The 22,622-nt window shown below is 45.4% G+C and overlaps 1 protein-coding gene across 4 annotated transcripts in view; it reads left to right on the top strand.

The window, feature by feature from the left end:
• The window catches only part of KTN1 (kinectin 1), a 78,086-nt gene that overhangs the window by 12,022 nt on the left and 43,442 nt on the right, over nt 1-22,622 (top strand). For all 4 annotated transcript variants that reach the window (XM_082484803.1, XM_082484805.1, XM_082484804.1 and 1 more), the window contains exons 2-6: nt 11,374-11,926; nt 13,547-13,684; nt 16,158-16,325; nt 18,603-18,733; nt 20,840-20,956. In XM_082484803.1, coding sequence (XP_082340929.1) covers nt 11,404-11,926; nt 13,547-13,684; nt 16,158-16,325; nt 18,603-18,733; nt 20,840-20,956 — 1,077 coding nt within the window. In that variant the 5' untranslated portion in view covers nt 11,374-11,403. The remainder of the gene's footprint in view (nt 1-11,373; nt 11,927-13,546; nt 13,685-16,157; nt 16,326-18,602; nt 18,734-20,839; nt 20,957-22,622) is intronic.

The raw sequence follows: 22,622 nt of genomic DNA, 5'->3' as shown, positions 1-22,622 counted from the left end.
ACTGTGGCTGCCCCAAGAGTTTCCCGCGGAGGGGGGATCAGGGGATTAAAAACCAGCTATTAAATCCAGTTGTACTGGGATGCCAGTGGCTTGGCTTGCGTAGGTTCCGTGGCAAAGTAATTGTGAGGAAAGACTTGAAGGTGCTGGGTTTTGCTGGCAGCCCGGCCCCTTTGCGTGTGCAGGTGATGGAGAGCTTTGAGGAGTCTGCGGGAATTAAGCTTGGGAAGGTGCGGTATGGGGTTGTACTCTCTGGCACGTGGGTGAGCTGTGACTTGCCGATGGCACCCGGGGCAGGGAGAGACTTTTCTTTCCCTATCTCTTATCAGCCTGTGGGTGAGGGCGTCCCTTGCTCAGCAGAGCTGGGTGGTGGTGGGACTCGCAGGAGTGCCCGCTGGTGCCAGCGCTCCAAGAAACTCTCACCTTTTCCCTCCGATGCATCTCTCCGGGCTGGGTTTCACCTACGGTTTGAGTCAAAGTGCGCCCGGTATCGCTGCGGCGTTGCTGTTTGCCCCAGCCGTGCCTCCTTTCCAGGCGTGTCGTTAGGCAAAGACATCGTCAGCCAACTCACAAACCGCACTTGCACTGCGGTGCGCTTCCAGCAGAGCTCATGCTGTGAAATGGAAAATACAGAACTCATCTCCGGGACGCAACTCCACTTTTTTTTTTTTTGGTTTTGTTTTTCCCCTCCTGGGAGCTGCCGAGCCTCTGTGGCGGCTGGAGTATGTATGGCAGTGCCTTCTCCTGTTGGGAATGTTAAAAATACACTCTACAATTTTCCCTTTCCACATACCAAAATATATTAATGTGCTGCTGCTTTGATTAGTCATTTCCTCTTCCTTTGTTCCTTTCACAACATGGTAGAGGACTGCGGGCACATACTTCACTAATACCTTGTATGGGTAAGAAGTCTGATGCTAAATAGATTCTCCTGGGTTAATACCTGTCTTTGTTGGCAGAAGACGGCTTCTGTTCTCAATCCATTAAATACACATTTAAAAATGAGTCTGGATAAAGTCACTTTTATGCTATTCACACTAAGAGGATCTCTGCTGCCTGATTTATTTTTGTAGAGGAAAGAAATTCTGATATGAACAAGGTTAATACACCTACCGTGAATTTAATGCATTCTTGCAGGAAAACTTCAGTGATACAAATTTCCAAATTCTCTCATTTATTTTGAGGCTTCTTGTCTTCCTCCTGTGCCGTCACCTCCGTGCACGTCTGCTTACCCTTCCCTGATCAGTTCCTGCAACACCTCCTTCAGTGTGGGTGGAAACTTGGTGAAAGCACCAGCGTGACACTGTTAGGCTGTCTGTGGCTCAGTCGAGGGATAGCTTTGGCAGTCTCTGCACCATCGGCGCGTGGAGGTACAAAGGTTAATAAATTTAGCTATATGGACCTGCTTAAACATTGCTCCAAGTGACTCGCTAACCCCTCAAGGCTGGATATTTTTTCCTTCTCCGTTGCTGCTGCAGCTTTGGTGAGAAATTTGGAGAAAAGCTTTAGCATTGGGCAGCCTGGAGACCTGCAGAACAAGTGTTAGGTTTAAAACTTTCTTTTATATCTGGAGAAATTCAAATGAGTAGGCTAAAATGTTGTCTGACCAATACGCTTAATGGCAAAGTTGAATAGAAATTTGGAGAATCGAGCAATAAACTAAGACAGAGCTTTTTGTAGGTATGTGTGAACTTCAGAAATGCGTCCCCTAAACAAAATGCCATCCTCGTTAGCAATCTGTCATAGTTTTCCTGGCGTTCTGGCGCTGAGGACATCTGCTTTGCCCTGGATTCAAAGCGGAGGACAGCTTGTGCCTGCCCGGGGAGGTGACATGGGCCGCAGTGCTGCTCCTGCCAGGCAGCCTGAGAAGAGAGGGCGGCGTTGGTGGGGCTGCGTGAGGCTCGCAGGGAGGTAATTGCCCCTTCCGGGATGCATAGGCAGATAATACGCTTGGGTCTTTTCCTTGGCTATTTGCAGCTCTTGTATATAAAAACCTGGATTGTTTTTTTTTTTTTTTTTAAAAATGAGCGTTAGCTTCCCAGTATTCAGATGCCATTCATATTTTCACAGCGATCTGCTAAGGCAAAAAAAGAAAAGCTGGACCGAAGGCCTTTTCCTCTTTTGTTTCTGTCTCCTCTTGCTTTACATTTATTGTTTTAAATATAAACAAGAATACATAACACAGGAATGTATATTTAGATAGTTGTTTGCTATATACACTGGGAAGGGGACAAGGTTTCATTCCAGCTGTTTTTTTTCTTTGCAGATTGCTGTGAAAGTATGAGAAGAATTTGGGTACTGAGAAGCTACTGCTCGTACCTGCTTTCCTCTGTCCTTCCGTGCTTGCACAGACTAAATTGGATGTAAAGAGATGAGAGGGCTGTAGCAGCCTCAAATTTCTCAAGAGATGATCTTCAAATTTTTTTTACTTGGAATTTAGGCTCTGCCTCATTTGTGACCAGAGGGGGGTCAACTGTGTAATTGCAGTGGGTGCTGTAGAGCTTGTTTTAATGAGGTTAAAGTAATAAAGCATGGCAAGGGTAGGTGCAGAAACCTCAGAATAAATATACTTATGCTAGTGCAGCTTATTCCTGTGTCAGAAAAGGATTAAGCTGTGTTGGAGTAAGATAGCCTGATACCCTCACAGCTGAGACCCTTCGCCCGCCTGGGTTTGGCAGAGCCAACTTCGGGAATGACGCTGCCTGCGGTTATGTCGGCAGACGGAGCGGGGGGTAAGATAGGTGACGGGCAGCTTTGTGACCCCAGCCGAAGGACGTGCAAACAGTTGTGCTGGTAATGCAGAAACCCTGTGCCCTCGTCGAGGGTGTTGTGCTGCCTGAAAGAGCCCTGCAGAACCCCGAGCCAACCCAGCCGGGCTGTGCTGCGCTCTGCACCGGCCCCGTCGTGTCCTGTCTGCCCCCAGTTTTGGGGGACAATAGCTGTGCTCTGAGGCTTTCTGTGGATCCAAGGTGAAGACTATACTGTGAATATATATTTATACGGATAGAAAAGACCTTTGTTGAGGTGCATAGTGGCATTAAATTTGTGTAAATGGCTCCTGTGTGTGGTAAACCCGAGCTGCTCTGGACTGGCACATCACCTTGGCTCCTACAAACCTCTGTTAACTTTCCAGGCAGCTCATCAGGATAGCAAAACAGGCATGGTCCGATTCCTCCCTCCTGTCCCAAGTGCTGGGCACAAACGTGTTTCAGGTGTGGCTGTGCGCGTTGAATGCCTCTGCTTGGCTGACCCAGGCTTAAATCAGCCCCCGGCTTCTGCTGCCAGATGGGTTCGTGTTGCAGGAGACCCCCTGATGCCCAAAAACTACACGGCATGCAGAACTGCTGCTCAGACTGGTAATCTAAACTCGGCCTTGGCCAGTAATCTGTTAGCTTTGTTTCTTATTTTTAGTGTGTAATCCTGCATTAATATGGCCTTGGCAAAACCCCAAGTTCTAGCATTGCCTGCAAAGCCCGAACTAACGAGTTAATCAATGTTGGGTTTATTGCAATGTATTGTTATACCTTGAGCAAACCTGCCGAAGCCGTGAATTGCGACACAGCTGGGCAACGTCCTCCTGAAGAACAGCGGAGGTTGTTTTTAATCAAGTCGGTATGTTGAGACTATTAGAAATGTAAACTTAATTCTTTTCTAAAGCATGGCTAAAAGGTGCAGCTGGCTGGGTTTGTTGGCTCGATCTGGCAGCTTTGGAGAAGAAGTGAGCCTTGACTGCTGCCCGGCCGCCTCTCTGAGCCGTCTTTCCTTGCCTTAACATCAGCAGAATTGTTCGTGTTGGACTTGTATGGCTATTTGTGCAGCCTTTTTTTGCCGTGGAACTGTGCTTTCCGATGTAACACGCGCCACTGAAAGCAGCAGATGTAGCTGGGGATCTTCTGGCTGTTCGGAGCCGCTGTGCGAGTGAGCGAGCGAGTGACCTTGGCTGCCATTGCCGCCCGCTTGGGATGCGAGCAAAACCGCGAGCTGAGAAAATTGGCGTCTCCGTTGAACCTTTAGTTTAGAATTTGCTGCTCTTTGGTCCTTTGTGAGGAAAATGCAGTGAGCTTTTTTTTTTTTTTTTTTTTCCCTTTGTATTTTGAGAAGTATCATTTCCCAGTTCTCCGCGCACAGAAGCGGGTGGTGATTAGAAGAGCGAATGTCGGATCTGGTCCCTGCGTGCAAGGAGAGCGGGGAAGGGGAAATGCTTACCCAAAAGACTGTGAGCTTGCTCCCTGGGTGTTTAAATGCCTCTCGAATAGTTCACAGTGGTGTGGGCAGAGCACGTCTGTGCATGTGCGTGTGAAGGAAGGAGCCGGGGAAGCCTCGGGAACTCCCTGGAAATAACGATGGGAAGATGCAGACTTGCTGCCTAATGCCGAGAGCCCTAATGGGGCACAGTCTTCCCCCAGTACCCTCCTGTTGGAAGAAAGACGCCTTTGGTCCTTTACAGGCACTTGGGAAGAAGGTAGTGTAAAGATAACTTGTTATCTTTTGACTTTGGAGATAATACATGTGTGTTAGAAGTTAGTGATTTTAAGGGAAAACTTGCTGTTTCTGGAGTCCGATGGAGCCAAGGACGCTTTCCTTTAGCCCTGCTGGCTGCTGGTTTTTATCCAAAATAACTTGCTCTTGCAAATGTGAGAAATGTTTTAGTTTCCTAAGACTTTTCAGTCCTGAATGGTATCGGTGTCTCCGTACTCGTGCTTTGGTGAACCCTGTGGGTCGCTGGTGGGGCAATTTTGGGGTACTTGGGCAAGCTGCTGGGCAGGAGAGCAGAGCGTGGTTTTCCAGCCTGTTCCTTGCTAACAGCCGGTGTGCATGCTTTTATCCCTGGATAAGCGCGATGTTGCTCGTTCCGCTTTCACTGATGCTAATTCCAACTCTGGGTTTTATCCCGCAGCCCAGGTGGTTTCAGGGTGTCAGCTGCCCCCCCGGTGAATCCCTGCCTTGCCTCCGCCTGTATGAACTTGCCTGGAGGGCTGGGCTGGGATGCAAACCTCCTGCCTGCTCCCGGCAAACCCTTGCGGGAGATACCCCGGTGCTCCCCGCTGTCGGCGCTTGGATGAGAGCAAGGTCGTCTGCCAGACAGTGGTGGCAACCTCCTGTAGCCGTATTGCGCTCCTGGCTTGCTCTTGGCAGCGCTGCTGCAATTTGTCAGGTGTTGGCTCTAAAGATGTATTAATCCCCCTCCTCCCCAAAAGTAAAGGCTTTTGTTGAAGCAAAGCTACTCTTCTCTGGAATTTAATAAATAGCGTGTCTGTGTTAACTAACATCAAGCAACTGGGAGCAGACAGAGCCCAACAGATGGTACAAACAGCGGCATGTTTGGAATGGAAAATATTTACCTGGAGGGTATTCGAAGCACTGAGATTGTGCTCTGCAAATGGCTTAATTGTATCAGCGTAATCAAGTGAAGAAGAGCAAGATTTATTGACAAGTCTCATTCTCCTCTTGCTGTTAGCAGTTTGTAGGGGGTGTCAAGCGCTGTTGAGCTTCACTTGAACAGGTCTTCTTCCCAGAGAGGAGAACTCTACTACGTGAATGGCTCAGTCTGTAATTTTGAGTGTGTACAGCTTTCTTCTGTTGCTGCATAAATTGTGCTGTCAGGGCAAGTATTTAGATGAAAGAAACTTGGAGCTTGAACTGCTGTTTTGTTATGCTTCCCCCTCCAGTCTCAGTTTTGAGAGGACCTCTGTAAACAGAGCATGGAAATATAGCTATAAAAATAGAGTTTAAAAAGAATACAAAAAAGTCGGTTAAATTTTGCCATCCGGGTGAAAACTGGCAGGGCCATTTAGACCTTTAGCTTTTCTAGGTGGTGGGTGCTTCGTGCGCACCTCTTAGTTGTGCAAATTTAGGTGACTTGTGAGAAGATTGGGTGTGATTTTTATTTTTATTTATTTTTTTTTTTTTTACTGGGAACTGTGCCTTTTTCCTTACATAGGTGGCAGGTGAGTTTTATACGTAGTATCTTATTGTCCTGTCTTAAACCAGTGTTCAGCTGTAGTCGGCTCCCCACCAGTGTTCGCTGGGCAGCGTGGTGTTTGGGAATGGGTGACGCCTGAATAGGAAGGTTGAGGAGAAGGTTGAGGCGTTGCAAGGGCTGCCTTGGTTCCCGGCGTCGCACACCTGCGGAAGTTAGCCAGGTGTTAATGAAATTGGAGCAAATTTGATGGACTGAAATCCCTGCCTGCGCTGACAGCTCGGCTTTCACTCTGCCTCTTAGTGTCACCTCGCAGCAGCTCTGCTGTCTTCTGTGGCTCATCTTGGGGCGTGAAGAACACTTCTTATTTTTTCAGTGACATATAGGGCTGCTTTAAAAAAAAACAAAAACAAAAAAAAAAAACAAACCTAACAAAGCCAAACCAACCTAAGTTCTCAAGCTGCAGGTTTTTTCTTATACTGGAGCAATGCTGATGTTAAATGAACTGCCTTTAGGTTTTTCTGGCTACCCTCCCTCCTTCTCCTAGGGCTTGAGCCCAGCAGTGCTTAAGTTACTTAATGCTTATGAACAGAGTCACAGAGAGCTGTTTGCTCCCACTGTATGGATGAGGAGTAGGCATGGAGTGGCTGAACATCTTGTTTAATTTGATATTTTACCTGGGGCAGATCTGGGTTTAGTTGCTTTGTCTAGCCCAAGTTGCTGGGCACCTTCTCCCAAAGAGCTCTGGGGGAAGATGAGTTTGGGAGTGAAGCTGTTCTCAAGAGGATCCTCTTTGCAGCCGGCTGATACGATGTGTGTTGATACCTGTGTGCAAATTAAGGAAAAATATTGTTATCTATTTGAGGAATTTAATGAATACCGATACTCCTCTGAGACTTCTTGCTGTGTTCCGAGCGACTGTTGAATGTGAGGGCTTTCTTTTAATCCGTTTGCCAGCTTGAGAAAATCCCAGGGAAAATACCCCAATTAAAGAAGCTGTTGCCTTAGCTAAATCATATGTAGTGTCTCTTAAACTGCTTAGTATTTTTTTTTTTTTTAATTGCCTTGGTACCTATATTTTTCCCCCCTTTAATGTTAGTTTTTCAGCGAGGCACAAATCCCTGGCGATACCCAAGCAGTTAGAGAAGCCATGCCTCTAACGTGCCGGGGCTAAGCTCTGAGTGACTCATTAGCCAGATGGAGCTATAATTTATTTCTGTCTCAAGTAAGCTAATCCGCTGGCCCTAAACTGAATGAATATCCTGTGAAATGTGGTATCTGTGCAGAGTGAAACTTGAGATTTAAATGCCAAAAGCAAAGGGTGTGTTACAAAAAATCCAGGGCAGCGTTAACTAGCGGAGGAAGTCAGGTGCAAGCATTAATACTGCACTGGAGTGCAGAAATAGTTATTTTCTGTGGCACGGGCTCTGTTTCGGGGAACAAAAGTGCAATTCTTTTGTTAAACGCGGGATGGGAACAGTAACCGAGTCTGTGCGCGGGCTGGGACAGATGTGGTTTGTTCCCCTTTTTCAGAATGACTGAGAGGATGTTGTGAGTTCTTGAATTTACAGATGAGACGGGAGCGTGCCTCTAAGCGGGGAGCCTGGCACGGGCGCTGGGCAGCCCGCCTCTAAGAAACGTCCCCAGTAAATATCAGGTTCAATATCGGTAAATAGCAAATATGGATGAAAAGTGAGTATTTAACTAAATACCTTGAACTTTAAAGTGTAGCTAAAGTCGCTGCACCTCTTGTTGGCAGTAGCGAGGGGGTGTGTATGTGCCATTTCTCCCGGGTGTGCCTTGCCGGGGATTGCAGCTTTGAGTGGGTACAGAGCTGATGCAGCTACCGCCACGGAAAGTTGTCGGAGGGAGGGCTGTGTGTGGTAAAATTCCCCTTGCAGCACTTCTAGGGGTGGAAGAAGTGAGGGTGTCTCATGTTTCCGTAGCTTACAAGAATGGGAGGAATGGTAAAACTAAATCCTGAGGAGCAGTTAAGCTGGTATGTGAAGGTTTCAAAGTTAATGTAGCATTCACTTTTCTCTGGCTTAATAAAAGGAACTTCTCTGTCCTGTTTCTCTTTTGTATGGTATACAATTTTTTTTCTCTATGGATTGCCTCTGTTTTTTCCTAGACGGTTTGTCAATGTAATACAGAAATGTAAGTGGGAATGGAGAAACTTTTTGAATAATTGTAGATTGTCGGTGGACAACTGGGAACTGTGAGTGAGCCAAAACACTGCCTCTTTACCCCCTGGCAAGGATGCCACTCCATAAAAATGCCTTGACAAGGGCTGGATGGCGAAGGATGTCATCTTGTCATTCTGCATACAGCAGCAATGGTATTCTAGAAGTGATTTTTAAATGCCCTTGCTCATGCTGGGCTAAGATGGAAAATTAGTGTATAACCATCAGAACAGAGCTCTTGTTCGCTGTTCCTGGGTGTACTTAATCAATTCTAGTTACATTCTGAGGCTTTTGCTTTTTTATTTTTGATTCCTGATTCCACATGAAAGGCTGGATTTGTGCGTGTGAAATTCCCCGTTGGACGTCGGAGATCAAATCTGCGTGCCTCTGATCACAGTGGTTGGGGTGGAAGCCTTCATTTAGCTCATGCTCCGCTTCTCCCTGATGAGCGAGAGGAGGACAGGAGCAGCAGTTGAGTACGTTGAGGCTCGGAAATTCAATGTTGCAGGGCTGCGCTCCGGATCCGGCGTGGGGTGCAAGCGATCCCGTTGCACAAGTGGAGTTGAGTGCTGGGAGAGGAGAGCAGGGCGGTGGATGGAGGTTTGGCAGAGCTCGTGGTGCTCGGCCAGCTCTGAGATCAGACCTCATCTTGTCCAGTCTGTATTCCCCACTCGGACTAGCTGATATAACTATGTATTTATGGCTTCTCTTAAAAGCAGCTGAAGCTTTTAAATGTGTCTAGCCTCTCTGATCTCAAAGCAACAGTCATTTTCTGCTTCTACTTGGTCCTGCCTTGGCCATCACGCCTCCTGACACTTGATGTCTCGAAGCTTTACAACATGTGTTTTGCCGAGCGCGTGATTCAACCTGAGCATCTGGTGTCGGGTGCTGGGAAATCCGTAGGGACAGCGGCAGGGTGGGATCATCCCCGCTGGGTTGAAGCAATGGGATGAATTTACGGCCAGCCTTGTTCTTGTGTGTCAGCAAGGCAGAGGTGGGATGCTCTGGGCTCTTTGTGGTTAGGTATTGTAATTGTTGCAGTGATGTATTGTAATGATTAACTTAATTACACTTGTGAAAAATCTGCTTAATTACATATTTACTTTGGGGATTAGCTTCTCCCGTAAGCATTCAATATTGACTCTGGCTGAGACAAATTTTCAAGATCTGCTTCCTTCAAGAGATGACTAATATTACACCACTTAGTGCAGGAAGCTGGTTTTATCAAGTAGCGGTAACTAATCATTTTGAAAGCTCCAGCTTAGTTTTGAGCATCTGTGCTTTTTCTTCCCAAAAGACAAGCTTTTCCTCCCATCCCTCTCAGCCCTTCTGAAACGTTCTGTGCTGGATGTAATTTTAGACCCAAGCCTTTTCGGTGAGCTGCGTGTATGCAGAAAATAAATACAAACTGGGAGGAGACTTAATGTTAAGACAACTGATGAATAATTAGTGTATTGAAATGTTAATCTTTTATTTGGATAACTAAATAGCCAAATTAGAGTTCCCCCTCCTTGCTTTCTGTGCTGCTCAATGCGCTGTACAAACATATTATCACAGTAACTCTTCTCTGTTATAACATATTATAGTAAGAAACTAGAATGTATAACAACTCTTCCCTCCTGAGCTAGAGCCAGGCTCCAAACCAAGCTCTCGTAGACGTGGCAGGATGGCAAGCCAGGTTATGCTAGCAGCTTCCAGCAAAGCCAGGACTTGAGGCAAAACATCCTTAAATGTAACACTGTCAGGTATTTAAAGAGTAAGCCTCTGTCTGCCCAGAAGCAAGGAGAGCCTGTCCTCTCCCTGCACCGTGCAACTTCTACATGGACTTCATTCCCTGTGCCCTCAGTAGGCACATCTATCTTCTTTTTTCTAAGTGGCAGTGGAAATACTCCAAGCAATATTGCTTAAAGATGTGGAGCAGTTCCCCCTACTCTTTTGGTGACATCTTGCTTATGTCTAAGCCTGTGTGATGCTCTCATCCTCCGCTTGGTTGAGGAGAAGCAGAAGGGCAAACTGTGCCTGGAGTCACTAACGGTACAAGTTTTTCCAAGTGTTTTTGGGGACCTTAGCATGTCTTGGCTGTGTTGGGAGAATGCTGCAGTTGGACAGTGGCTGCAGAGAAGGTGACAAAGCCTATGGGAGAGACAACCTGGGGGAGATCCCTTGCCTTTCATTCCCAAGAGAATAGGTCTTCTGGGGGACAGTTGAGTTGAAGAGTCATCTTTTCTTGTGTAGAGGAAAATGTAGTTGAAGCACATGCTTTCCATAGTGGTTTTTAAACTGAGTTGGTGAATCGGGAGTTACGCTTGCTTAATTACAGTTTTGATTGTGTTTTTTCAGTGGTTGGTGCTTTTTTTTTTCTTTTTTCTTGGAACAAACTTAGGAAGAATTCAAATCCTCTCCAGCGAAAATCCAGGTCTGTAGTGATCAGTTGTGAAATGGGGAAAAATCTGGCTTGTCTTGGCCCCAAAGTTAAGTTTTTAGCTTCATTCTTCCTTTTTTTAACTCTTTGGTTCCTGCTTTTTCTTAAAAAAAAGTAGTGCTTGAGGCGTAAGTAGTGTTTTTAGCAAATTGTCATGGAGTAATCTGGTCTGTTAGTGCCCTGGAAGTTGTACACTGTTACATGCACAAAATAAGTAACGGATCCCCCTGTTTTCTTATAAATGTGTGTAACTTTCATGAGTTTAAAGCTGGGTTTTAGACTTCAAAAAGCAGTTTTGAAAATACCTGATTCTTTATGGTTGACTTTACGGGCTCCCTCTCCCTTCTTCCCTCATTCCAATTCTGAAGCTGTCATAAATCTGGGAACAAAAGGAAGTTGAAATTTAACTCCCACTTGCCAAGATAAGAATCTTAATTCATTATATTTGATTTACAACAAAAAAAAGTGTTGCTCTGCATGTACTGGTCCTTATTTCACAGCCTCTGAAAGTGCTGTCTCATGTATTTCTGGAATCGGAAGCTTTCACTTTATGAAATTCTCTTGGGAAGGGAGAATGAGGAAGATGAAGAAAAGTAAGGAAGGAGGAGAACTGCTCTCTTCCGAGCTCAGCAGTCTCGCAAACTGTGGTTCCTTCCTGTCCTGGTTAACAACTTTGAGGCAAATGGTAAATGACTCCAGAAGTTGTTCCATAATTGATACGGTTTGGTAATTTTATTAAAAGCTCTAAAACAGTGACAAAGCTTCTTTATTATTATAATTGGTGGGGGAAATAATATCGAGGAAAACCTGTTCAAAACCTGATTTTTTTTTTCTTTTTTTTTTCCCTATAGGTTTTTTAAATATAGCTAAGAAAAAGCACAATGGAGTTTTACGAGTCTACCTACTTTATCATCCTCATTCCTTCTGTGGTTATTACAGTCATCTTCCTCTTCTTCTGGCTTTTCATGAAAGAAACTTTATATGATGAAGTCCTTGCAAAACAGAAAAGGGACCTAAAGTTTCCACCTACCAAGACTGATAAAAAGAAAACGGAGAAGAAGAAGAACAAGAAGAAAGAAGCTCAGAACGGGAACATCCACGAGTCTGACTCCGAAAGTGCACCTCGGGACTTTAAGCTCTCTGATGCCCTGAGTACGGATGAAGAGCGCGTGGCTCCTGTTCCCTTGAGCGTGACTGAAGCCTCTACCGGCGTTAGAGAAAGGAAGAAGAAGGAGAAGAAGCATAAGGCCGTTCAAGATGATCATGTAACTAAGGAGTCGGAAGGATCCAAGTCTTCAGGCAAGAAAGTAGAACCAGTCCCTGTTACAAAACAGCCCACTCCACCATCTGAATCAGGAGCATCTAAGAAGAAGCCTGGGCAGAAGAAGCAGAAAAATGGAATGGGTATCTGATGTTGCATATGCTTCTTGCACAGAACGCCAAAACCGTGTTCTGCTTTTTGCAAGGCCACAGAGTGTCTCTCTCACAACTGTTCTGCCTGATCTCTATGGGGCAAAGCTCACTTCTAACCTTTTCCTTTAAATGAGCTATTACGTTTTTCTCCCTGTTCTCATCTGGCAGCAACGCTCTGGTTTTCCTCCTCCCATCTTTGCTTTCTTCTACTAAGGATTGTTGAGTGAACAGGGTAGCTCGTATCTCTGCTTTGCTCTATCGTTTGGCTAATTTGCTCTCAAGCTGTCAAATTTTGATTACCTGAAAGAAGTCATTAGATGTTTGCTGTGTGCGTTCTGATGTGAAGCTGTGAAAAAGTGGGAGTCCTAAGAGTGGTTGCTCTGATAAGGAAGGGCACTTAGGGAAACTTCATAGCAGACTGTGCAAAACAAATTGCTGTTTAAGTGCAGGTTTAACGTACAAAGAGGGGTTTGGTGGCTGATTCGTGGAAAGAAGCGCTTACAGCTGCTTCCCACCTGCTACACCTCTGTAATTGAATGGAACTGATGCTAAAAGAAAACTGGTCCGGTTGTTGTAATGGAAACATCCAACCTAGAACAGACCAAAAACTGTAGGCAGAATCGCCTGTGACTGTCTTGACCATATTCTCAGCAGAAGTCAACATGTCTCAGTATGGTTGTCTGACTATGAATAGAAGTTAAAGAATAAAAATACCCAGTTTCAGAAATAAGTGAAACCCAAAGAATTTGCAGATCACCCTTTTAAGATGCAGACGGAACAGGTTTGCTACAGGGAGTGAGGAAAAAGAATGACATTGCTGCTTGATGTGGTGGATTTTTTTCTTTTTCTGGAAAAAAAAAGAAAAGGGAGAAAAAAGACACACCCACTACCACAAAAAAAATCAAATCTTGTTTGTGGGTGTTCTCCAAAAATCTCTGTGGCATGGTTAAAATGTGGTCTGCAAGCGCTATTCTGAGGGCAGCCACAACTAACTCTTATCTTTGATTACAGGAGCTAACACCATAACCTTGTATTCTGTGTGTCAGCTCTGACAAGAGTATTATGTAGCACGGGCTGTCCAAAAAGATAAAAAACTTCTCACTAGAATCAACTTTTAAAAAGAACCGTTCCCTAATATGAAACACTTATTTTCTGCTTCTCACAGTCCCAGTAGCTATTGGGGGTGTGTGTAAAATACCCAGGTGGGCATGGGGGAGAATAAAAAATACTTCCTGCAAATGAGAAACTCATACGGGTAACACATGCTGTCTGCTCTGTCGCAGTAAAATCTGGGTTGGATTTGTCGAACTGTTACTTGCGTTTGCCGTATGTTCTGCTTGCAGATAAGATTCTGGTCTGTCAAAACACTAGGTGCTGTGGCTCTTGACTCTGCTAAACCTTTCTATTGCTTTGGGGTCTCATCTGCTACGGGAAGTGTTTGAGTGTGTGTGTGTATATGTACGCGTGTATATATATATGGATGACTTCATGTTCTGATTTAAAATATGTGGGTTCCTCTTTTCTGGGGGCAGACTTCAATGTTTATTACGAATTTACTGATTTAAAAGTGATGATGAGAATATACAGTATTGTCTTAATTGTCTGTTACAGATGATCAGGATACTAAGACTGATTCTGTTGTGTCTCCTGCCAAAAAGCAAGACCCGGTCCTGCTCCACCAAGAGATAAAGCAAGAAAATGTATCGGGAAAGAAGAAAGTCTCTGCGAAGAAGCAGAAAGTTGATAACGGTGAGAATACAGCCTGTGACTTAGTTCAGATAATCCTGACTGTTAAAGCTTTTTGCTATCTGTACTTCAGTTTCTCTTCCTTTGGAAAAGAAACTTATAGAAAAGGAGCTTCTAATTTTAAAAAGCAGGAATTCCAGGTAGGAAAGATTGTTCAGCCTTAGATGCTGATATTTTATGACTATCTGGTACCACTGGACACAGGATGATATGAACCTTTCTAAGCTCTTTCAGATCCAAACATCCGCGCTTGAATTGAGGAGTAATATGTTGATTTAGAGTATAAGCTGAGCAGGCTCTCAGTTGCTCTGAGCAAGGCATGTCTGGAAGTGCTGCAGTCATCTGCCCCAAACAAGACTGCATTTTTTTTTTTTTTTTTTTTTTTTAGCCAGTTGCTTTGACCACGTTTCTCTCTTATTGTCCTTTTGTTAGCGAGCTGTTGCTCCAACATAAACTGCTCATCTTTGCTGTCAAGGCCTTTACTGTTCATCACCCCTCATTCTCTGCCAAGATGCTGTTTCTTGTCTCCTGTTGGCTCAGTCTGCCTCTGTGTTTGTTTTTTTTTACAATGAGTGCCACTGTGTCTGGGCCTTTTGGGAAGAGCGTGACCGTGAAGTTCTGTGAGGCCACCTTGTTAGCTTCTCAAAACTTTTTTCTTTACTGGGGCAGCTATGAAGGAATTGGCGTCTGGTGGAGTCCTCCTGGAGTAGACAATGTTGGTCACTGTTTCCTTTATGCTTTGATCAGGTCATTAGGGTTCGGATCAGCTGTGGGCCCTGGTCACACCAGGGTGTGGGGTTCCAAGTAGTGTAGGGTTCCTGTATGTTACAACAACCGTTTCAAATTATTCCCGAAAGAAACCTACCGTTGGGGAACCTAGTGTGTGATTTGCCTTTTATGGATGTTTTTGTGCTTTTCCTGATGCATCCATTGCCCTTTCTTGAGGGACCACTTTATGGACCACAAACTTGTCTGTATGTGGCTAACACTCAAATAAGTGTCGGTACCAGCTCAGCCAGCGTTAAAGCTAAGCTGTCAGTGCTACATGGAAATAGCTCGTGCGTTATTTGAATGCAAGGTCTTTTCTTTTAAAGCCACCTCTTCAAAATGACAGAGCAAAAATTAGCTGCAGTGGGCATCTGGATTAGCCAGTACAGTACCATGGGGATTTCAGATGTTACTGACACTGCAAAATGTCTCATTGATATTACATAGATTTTTTTGAAAGGAGGAGAATAAGATGAGGAGGGGAAGTTAATAAGGGGAAGGGGAAAGGTGAGGATGGGAACTGGATTAGTAGGTGGATATTTCTGCTAGAGGAGATCTCTTCTCACTTCTGAGCTTGCAGTGTACCTGCAGGTGTTTGTGGGCTGTTAAAGTGGAAGGACTCCGGCAGGTGACACAAAAGGTCCGGAAGCCTATTTTGTTCTTTAACAGCAGCCGGAATACAAGTGTTTTCTAACTAGCTCTCTGGCAGCCAGGAATGCGTATTCATCGTGTGCTGATGCCTGAAACCTTGCATCCCACCCAGTTCCTCTTCTCTCCGCTCTACTGCGTGGCACCTGTTGTCCCTCAGCCCTTCAGCCCGGGCTGGCTGGGTCGCTGAGCTTTCCTGCTCTGGCATGGCTCCACGTCTACAATATCTCACGTCCTACGGGCAGTGTGGACCGGCAGCTCGGGCACAGGGCAGACAGCAAATCCAGCTCTGTTGCTGGCTGTATGTTGTCCCTGGTCTGTCGCTCTTCCTCTCCCCTCCCCTGCTTTTGTCTCAGCCACGCAGGCTGAAAAGTTGTTTGGGCAGAGGCTGATCCTCAACCACGTTTATGCAGCGCTATGTGAATGGAGACCCGAGGTCAGTCAGTTCCTCTGGGTGCCTCTCTGAATATTAACGGTGCCTAAAGCCTGCTCTGACAGATGAGATCTCTTCATTAAGTGCAGTTGAGTCTGCATGTGAAATAAGCTTGCTTGCGGTCCCTACCGCCTGCTCTGCCTAAATGGTTTAGTTTACTGGTGATGTAATCTGGGTGAAAATGCTGGCAGTAAGGTACCAGTTTTTAACAGAATAGAGGCAGAAGACTTTACTGTAGTCATGCTTCGGGGATGCTGACTGATTTCATACGCAGCCGCAAGTAAACCAGTCTCATTGATGCTATGTGCAACTTTCTCATTAAAGTGAAATGAAAGTCAAAAGCTAAAGGTTCTTCTCCGCTACTTGTTAAAATGCTAAAAAGCAGCTTTGGAAATAGAAATTTAATTGAAGCTATTAAATTACTATGCATTAGAGACCTTTATTTAATGAACTTACCTGAAGAGCTTTAATGAGTTAAGCTGTGACGGATAATAGAAACGGAGAGTATAACTAACTAACTGTAGGGATGCTTTAATCCGGCTCTCCAATATGTTGCGCACCTTTTCTAAAAATGTTGGTGTTGATTATTACAAAGCTTTAACCCATCCTGTGGACTTCGGATTACAGTTTTGGTGGACGAACCTCTTATTCAAGCAACGACTTATATTCCTTTGATGGATAATTCTGACTCTGGCACTTTGGAAAAGAGAGAAGCGGTTGAAGTAGCAAAACAAAATGTGAATGAGGGGATCCAGAAGAGCAGTGGCAAGAAACTGAAGAATGAAACGGACAAAGGTAAGAAACCCATAATGCAGTCTGTTTCTGGCATAGCCTGCCTGGAAACCCGAACAGGGAAAGGATGCTGTGTGTGTGGGGAGGGGGATCTTCTCTCATTTGCTAGGAAGAAGTGATTTGAGGAAAACACTTGTGTCTGCAGGACACTGGTTCTTGTCTGTGCTTGTTTCTCCCCAGTCTTTGGCACTGTTGAAAGGGCTTTGTGCCATCTGAATCTTTTTAATGCTGACTGTAGGCTTTTGTGTCCTCAGAGTGAGAAACGGGTGATCACAGACCACACAGATGCATGCGAGCTAGTTTTACGGTAGATGGTTCAGGCATCGCTCACAGTGATGGACTCTGGAGCTTTCAGCATGGGCTGTTGGCATCTGCGTGAGACTGGGAGAGCGGCTCTAGGGCTGTTCCTGGAGCTAGCTAGGGCTGATCAGCCAGGGTGTACCTCTGAGCGCAGCACAGAGTCACCCAAAGGAAAGTGCTGGTGGAGGCAGAGTCTGGCAGTTTCCGGCAAGACTTTGAATTTTCCTTTTATGCAGTTGGAATTGGTTGGAACAGGGGAGCTTCCGTCGTACTCTCCCGTGGAGGCCTGGAGCGATTCATGTGTTGTATCCCACCCTAGAACTTTAGGCCGCTGACCTGCTCAAAGCACGCCAAACTTAGTGAGCTGTGAGGCGAGACCCTCAAACTTGTGAGCAGCTAGAGAGGAGAAGCCAAGTGACTGACTGAGCAGTGACTCAGGTTTGCGCACAGGGTTGGCTTTCCAACATTGCCTGGTCACCGATTGCACTCTTGGAAACCTCTCTTCACAGACTTGTCTTCTAAAATGCTCACTCGAAAGCTTCCTGGCAACAGTTTGGTGTATCTAGTTTGGACTCCCACTTGCCAGAGGCTCCCTTTGTGCTTCTAGCTCAATGGCTGCGTGTTACTGCCCTGCAGCATCAAAGCCTCTCATGTGCACCCGTCCCTTCTCATTTCCTTTGCGAGCTGTAACCTTCTGTATGAGCTTCTAATTCTCCCGTGTCAGCTGGGATTTGCCCTCCCGATATAGAAATCTTCCCCTATTCTAACTGTAAGCTTCTTGGGTGCAAGGGCAAGATCTTCCTGTCTTCAGGGAGCACAGGGCTCAGGCTGGTCCAGGCCAAGCTGCTAGAAACTCCTGGCTAACCGGCCTCCGCTTTCAGGATTTTGGCATATTCCTGGTAACAGCATCATTGATGATGTCAATGCAGCAGCGATGTGATCTGAAGTCTGTGGCCAAGACTGAGTTGGATTTAGACGAGGAGAGAGCATGCTAGAATTTTTCAGCGTTTCTTCCCCACCTCCCTGGACTCTGTTACTCAGTGATTTGGTTTTATGATCGCTAATTTCTCTTAGGGTCTTAGTATCACCAGCACTTTCGTTCTTCATTTTTCAAACTCTGGAGAGGTTTGGGTTTGTGTGACATGTTTAGTACCTGTGGTGGGAAACCTGGATGCTTCTCCATGAGCTTTGGGACACTTTCTGAATCAAGCATCGCTTTTAAGCTCTTCCTTCTTTTCCCCTTCAATCCCTCCGCGTACTTTTGTGCACTGATGAATATTTGACAGAGATACCGGATGCCTCGGTCTTCTGCTTCCGCTTACTTAAGTTAGAGGGCCACCTAATGACCTGTGTGCATGCAGCCTGTTTTTTATGAACAAATGTTCCTGCAAGAGCATAGTTGGGTTGAACTGTGTTTCCTTGGTTGTGTCTTTTAAAACACTTACCGCTTTATCTTTCTGCTGCTGAACTCCTCCTGCAGCAGTTCATTTCCAAACTTAGGCTGATGGAATATTTTTCTGGTTTCCATATATTGTAGTCAGAAATGTGCCAGTTTGTAAATTTGTTACCTTGTCATTTGCATATCGCTTGTGGAGCCAGGCTGTCCTTTAAATTGAGAGCTCGTTTTGAATTAATGCCGTAATACATTAGAAAGGACTCTTCAAGTTTTCGCATTCATGCTATTTTCCCCCTGAAAATCTGTTATGCTTTGTCTTCTTGCTAGCAACACTATAAATGTTACCAACTGTACAAACAAAGTGGTGGGATTTCTTTCCTAAAACTGTCAGCTGGCAGATTGTTATCAGATTTAAATCGGAGATATGTTGTTTTTGCTGAATGTTCATGACCTCTTGCTTCTTGGCATTTCAGACTGAAATTAAATATAATGCATAATGATACCCTATCACATGCTGTTTCGAGGCAAAATAAATAATTCTGTACGGAGTCTAAAGTAAATATATCCTCCCTTCTGTGTTGCAGAGAACGCTGAAGTAAAATTTAAAGACTTTGTAATGGCCATGAAGAACATGGTCTTCACTGAAGATGAGGCCCGTTGCGTAGTGGAGGTGTTAAAGGAAAAATCCAGTGCAATTCATGACCTCTTGCAAAAGGTGAGTGACAGTGGGTGGGGTGGGGAGAGAAAACTATTAAATAAGCAGAAATCGCAAGAGGTGCTGTCAAATTAGCTATATCGATGTTCTGTTGCGATTTCTGCATTTTTGTCTTTGGAAGACTTTTTCCAGCTGGTCTGGGCTTGCTTTGCATGCGGAAAGCAGTTGTCAGATGTCTGTGCGCTGCCATCTGCCATCCCATGGGCTGGCTAGACAGGCTTTGGAGCGCTCATGAAGAGCAGACATAACCATGGAGAACAGGGTATGTAACGTAGGGCTGCTGCCGCAGCTGATGCCTGTGCGTTGGCGTGGGGGAAGGCTATCTGGTGACTTTCACGAGTGATCTTTCACATATGCGTAAATAGGATAAACTATAGTAGAAATCAAGAAAAACCTGCTGTGGCTGTGCACTTGATCAGCTAATTCTGCGTTTTGCAAGTCTCTCCATCTTCTAAGTTTATAAACTCTAGTCTGCTGACTTCTTTGGATATTTTTCATAGGACTGTAGGGCAATTCAGATGAGGAAGGGACCTCTGGGGGTTTGTAGTCCAACCTCCTACTCGAAGTGGGGCCAGCTCTGAGGTCAGCCCAGGCTGCTGAAGGCTTTATCCAGTCTGGCTTGAAACCTTCAGGGCCTGACTGCACAGCCCCTCTGGGCAACCTGTGCCAGTGCTCGGTGGTCCTTTATTTTTTATTTTTCAAGGTTTGTATTAAGACAGAAGAGGGGAGTGACCACCAGTGTCTTACAAACATCTACTCCTCCCTCCCATGACTCATTACGATTGTCATTTTGTGCTTGTAACATCCTGTTTGTCATGCGTGAAGTCTTGCAATTCTGTATTCTTCTGCAGATACGGTACTAGCACAGAAATGCAGAACTGGATATGTGTCAATTCAGATAACGCAATATAGTAGCATATCACGCAATTTGAGTTGGAAGGGACTTCAGGAGGTCGTGCAGTCCAGCCGCCTGCTCAAAGCAGGAGCAGCATTGAATTTGGAGCAAGTCGCTCGGGGATTTGTCCAGCTGGGTCTTGAAAACCTCCAAGGACAGAGACTTCTCGTTCTTTCTGGGCCCTTGTTTCAGTGCTTGACTGAAAATCCAACAGTGGTACCCTTGCAATGGTATTACCTGTCTTATTTGGAACAGCAACCAGCTTGCTTGCTGTGTCTTTTCTAAAGGAAGGTTTGGTGTTAAAGCTAAGCGTCTAGGATCAAAATGGGTTCCTGGGTTTCTATACAACCAAAAAACGTAGGTTTCTGTAGATGGAAATGTGAGTATTTTCCCAGCTGTAGCTCATGCAAGACATCAGTGTGTGTTGCACCGCATACATACCCGATACCACTAAAGGAGAACTTCCAAAGAAATTCAGAGTGCATTAATGGGGCTGACACTTCTTTGCTTCTTCAGTTATCAGACTTCATTGAGCGAAGTCTGAGCGCAAACTTTTAGGCTTGCCCCTTACCAGGGTTATTTCATTTTAGGAGCAGTGTACAAGTGGCAGGGCTGTGGGGATTGTTCCTCTCGTTCTGTTCCCTGTAGGATCTCTGAAACTTTGTGTGTCAGTGTGCCAGCAGAAATGTAATTACGTCAACTGGAGGCTCTCCTGTGAATTGGAAAGAGAGACCAGATCAGCGTTCCCTTTTTCCCGTTGTGGCGAGATATTTCAGGAGATTGTTTGGTGGATTATACCCGCTTTGAGCATGGGTTGGACCAGGTGATCTTGGAAGTCCCTTCCAACCTCAGTTATTGAGTGATTCAGCAGCTCTGCGTCTTTTCCTTTATTTCTCTTAATGGCTGTTCTTTGTTTTCCCCAGTGCCACCGCAGTGGCTCTCTTCCAACGCGGAAGCACCTTAAGAGCCCATTTATTCTCTTAATTGGTTTCAGTGCGTTTGAAAATGCATTTCCTTGTCTAATGAAATCGGTGCTGCAGGATCCATTAGCAGCAGAATTGGGTACTGGTGGTGCCATGTACGCCATGCAGACGGACCATTTGGGGGCAGGAGGGGCTGTTTCTTCCTCTCAAGTTGGCGGTGCTGCCTGCTAGTGTGCTGTGCAAGTACTTCTGGCGTGTACGATCATTTTTGTGTACTTTTTGCTGCAGGCTAGCAAGGCTGAGTCGGCTGCAGCTGTACATCAGCTACAAGACAAAGAGAAAATGCTCGCTGCGATGAAGGAGGAGGCAGCCGTTGCGAAGGAGCAGTGCAAACAGCTAACCCAGGTAAATATAGAGCGGTTTGTGCGTGTGGAGCGCCGTGGGAGAGGAGCAGGGGTGTGTAGGACTAGCAGCCAGCAAATGCTGGTTTGCTGAGCTTAGTATAAATTGAAAAGATAGATTTTTTTTATATTGGGAAAGCTTACCAAGACATTACGTTTGATTTTTATGATGCTCTTAATGTATTTATGCAGAGTTATTTTCCAGTAGTTTTTCCGGAGAGTTCATTAACTGAGACTTCTAAGCTGAGACTATTTTTCTTTTCAAAAGCTTACTTTAAAAACACTTCCTTCATGAGTATAGCAAATATTAAACACCTTTTCTGCATGGCGTTTTTAATTTGGTACATATTCTAGCGTTCGCAGGCTTGTGTGCTTCTAGGCACAGCAATCATCAGTTGTCTTCAAGAAGGAACCTACAGAAAGCGTAGACTGCCTGCTTAGCCTCTTGAGTTGCGGCTGTGATTTGCTTTAGACTTACAGGGCTGCTGATCCACCACTGTCAAGACTAGTTTATGAAACTTCTTTTTTTTTTTTTTTTTTATGAAGATTTCGGAGGAAAGCAGTTAAGGTAGAACAAATAGTTGGGAAGATAATGGAGTGAATTGGAGACTTTTGGGGGGAGGATTCTTATGTTTTGGGTAGTTTGGAAGCACACGGGCATTAGGCTCAGGAAGGTCATGTTGTGGGACAAAATTTGGGCAGAGAAAGCTGGGTGGCTAAAGATGGGAGCAGAGTGGCCAGAGGACATGGTAATTGGGAGCCCTGGCAGATAAGAAGGGAAGAAGGGAGTTGGTATTGGGGGGGGTGGGGGGGGGGTGAAGAAACTCTGGCCCAGGAGTGCAGGATGAAAGGGGGAAGGTATCTGCTGGTGAAGAAGCAGAGAGAATGTACGAAGGAGCCTGGGTGTGGGGGAAGCTGATGTGGTTGGGGGGGAAAAGCCACCTGCAAAGCGACGCTTGTTGAAGGCAAGGTGGGTTCTGCAGAGAAGTGGGGGTCATTGGGGTTGTTTTTGCCATCTCGACTGGGGAAGGGAGAAGGAGGAAAAAAATGGGCGTTCCTGAAAGCTGGGAGAAAATGGGTAAAAGCAAAGTTGCTGCAATGCTAAAGTATCAGGGTGAACAAGGGAAAAAGCTCAGCTTGACTGACAAAAAGCTCTTACCTTCTAGTGAATGTGTTTCTCTGAAAACACTGCCAAAAGCTATGGTGGGACTCAAGGTGCAGAGATGTTCCTGCAGGGGTGTTGATAAAGATGATAACTGGAGAGGATAAATGAGAGCAAGGGGTGCCTGACCTCGGAGGTATTTGGCAAAACACAAGCTAGGTGAAAGTTAATCTTCCCAGGATCTCTGGCACTGCCTCGGCAGGGTGGCTGGGTTAGTGAGGACTGCAGATGGATGGTGGAATTGTTGGAGGGGTAGAAGGAAGCTGCAATGTGTCCTGGTGTCCTCCTTTTTTTTTTTTGTTGCATCTTAGCAGATGCAAACATGACGTGGAGAAGGCTTTGTGTCAAGCTGTTTACACTTTATTTGCGGAAGTGACTTAAAACTTTCGGTGTGACTCAAGTTCCTAAATGCCTCTGTGAACGTGGGCTTGGGAACTCGTGTCACTTCTTTCATTCAGGGGGAACAGCCTCCTGAAGCTAGTAAGTTGGATCTAAGAGAGAGAATAGC

The sequence above is a fragment of the Vanellus vanellus genome (assembly GCF_965231255.1).
Source record: "Vanellus vanellus genome assembly, chromosome: 6".
Classification (NCBI taxonomy): Eukaryota; Metazoa; Chordata; class Aves; order Charadriiformes; family Charadriidae; genus Vanellus; species Vanellus vanellus.
The sequence above is the reverse complement of the archived record's forward strand: the minus strand, read 5'-3'. Positions and strand labels throughout refer to the sequence as shown.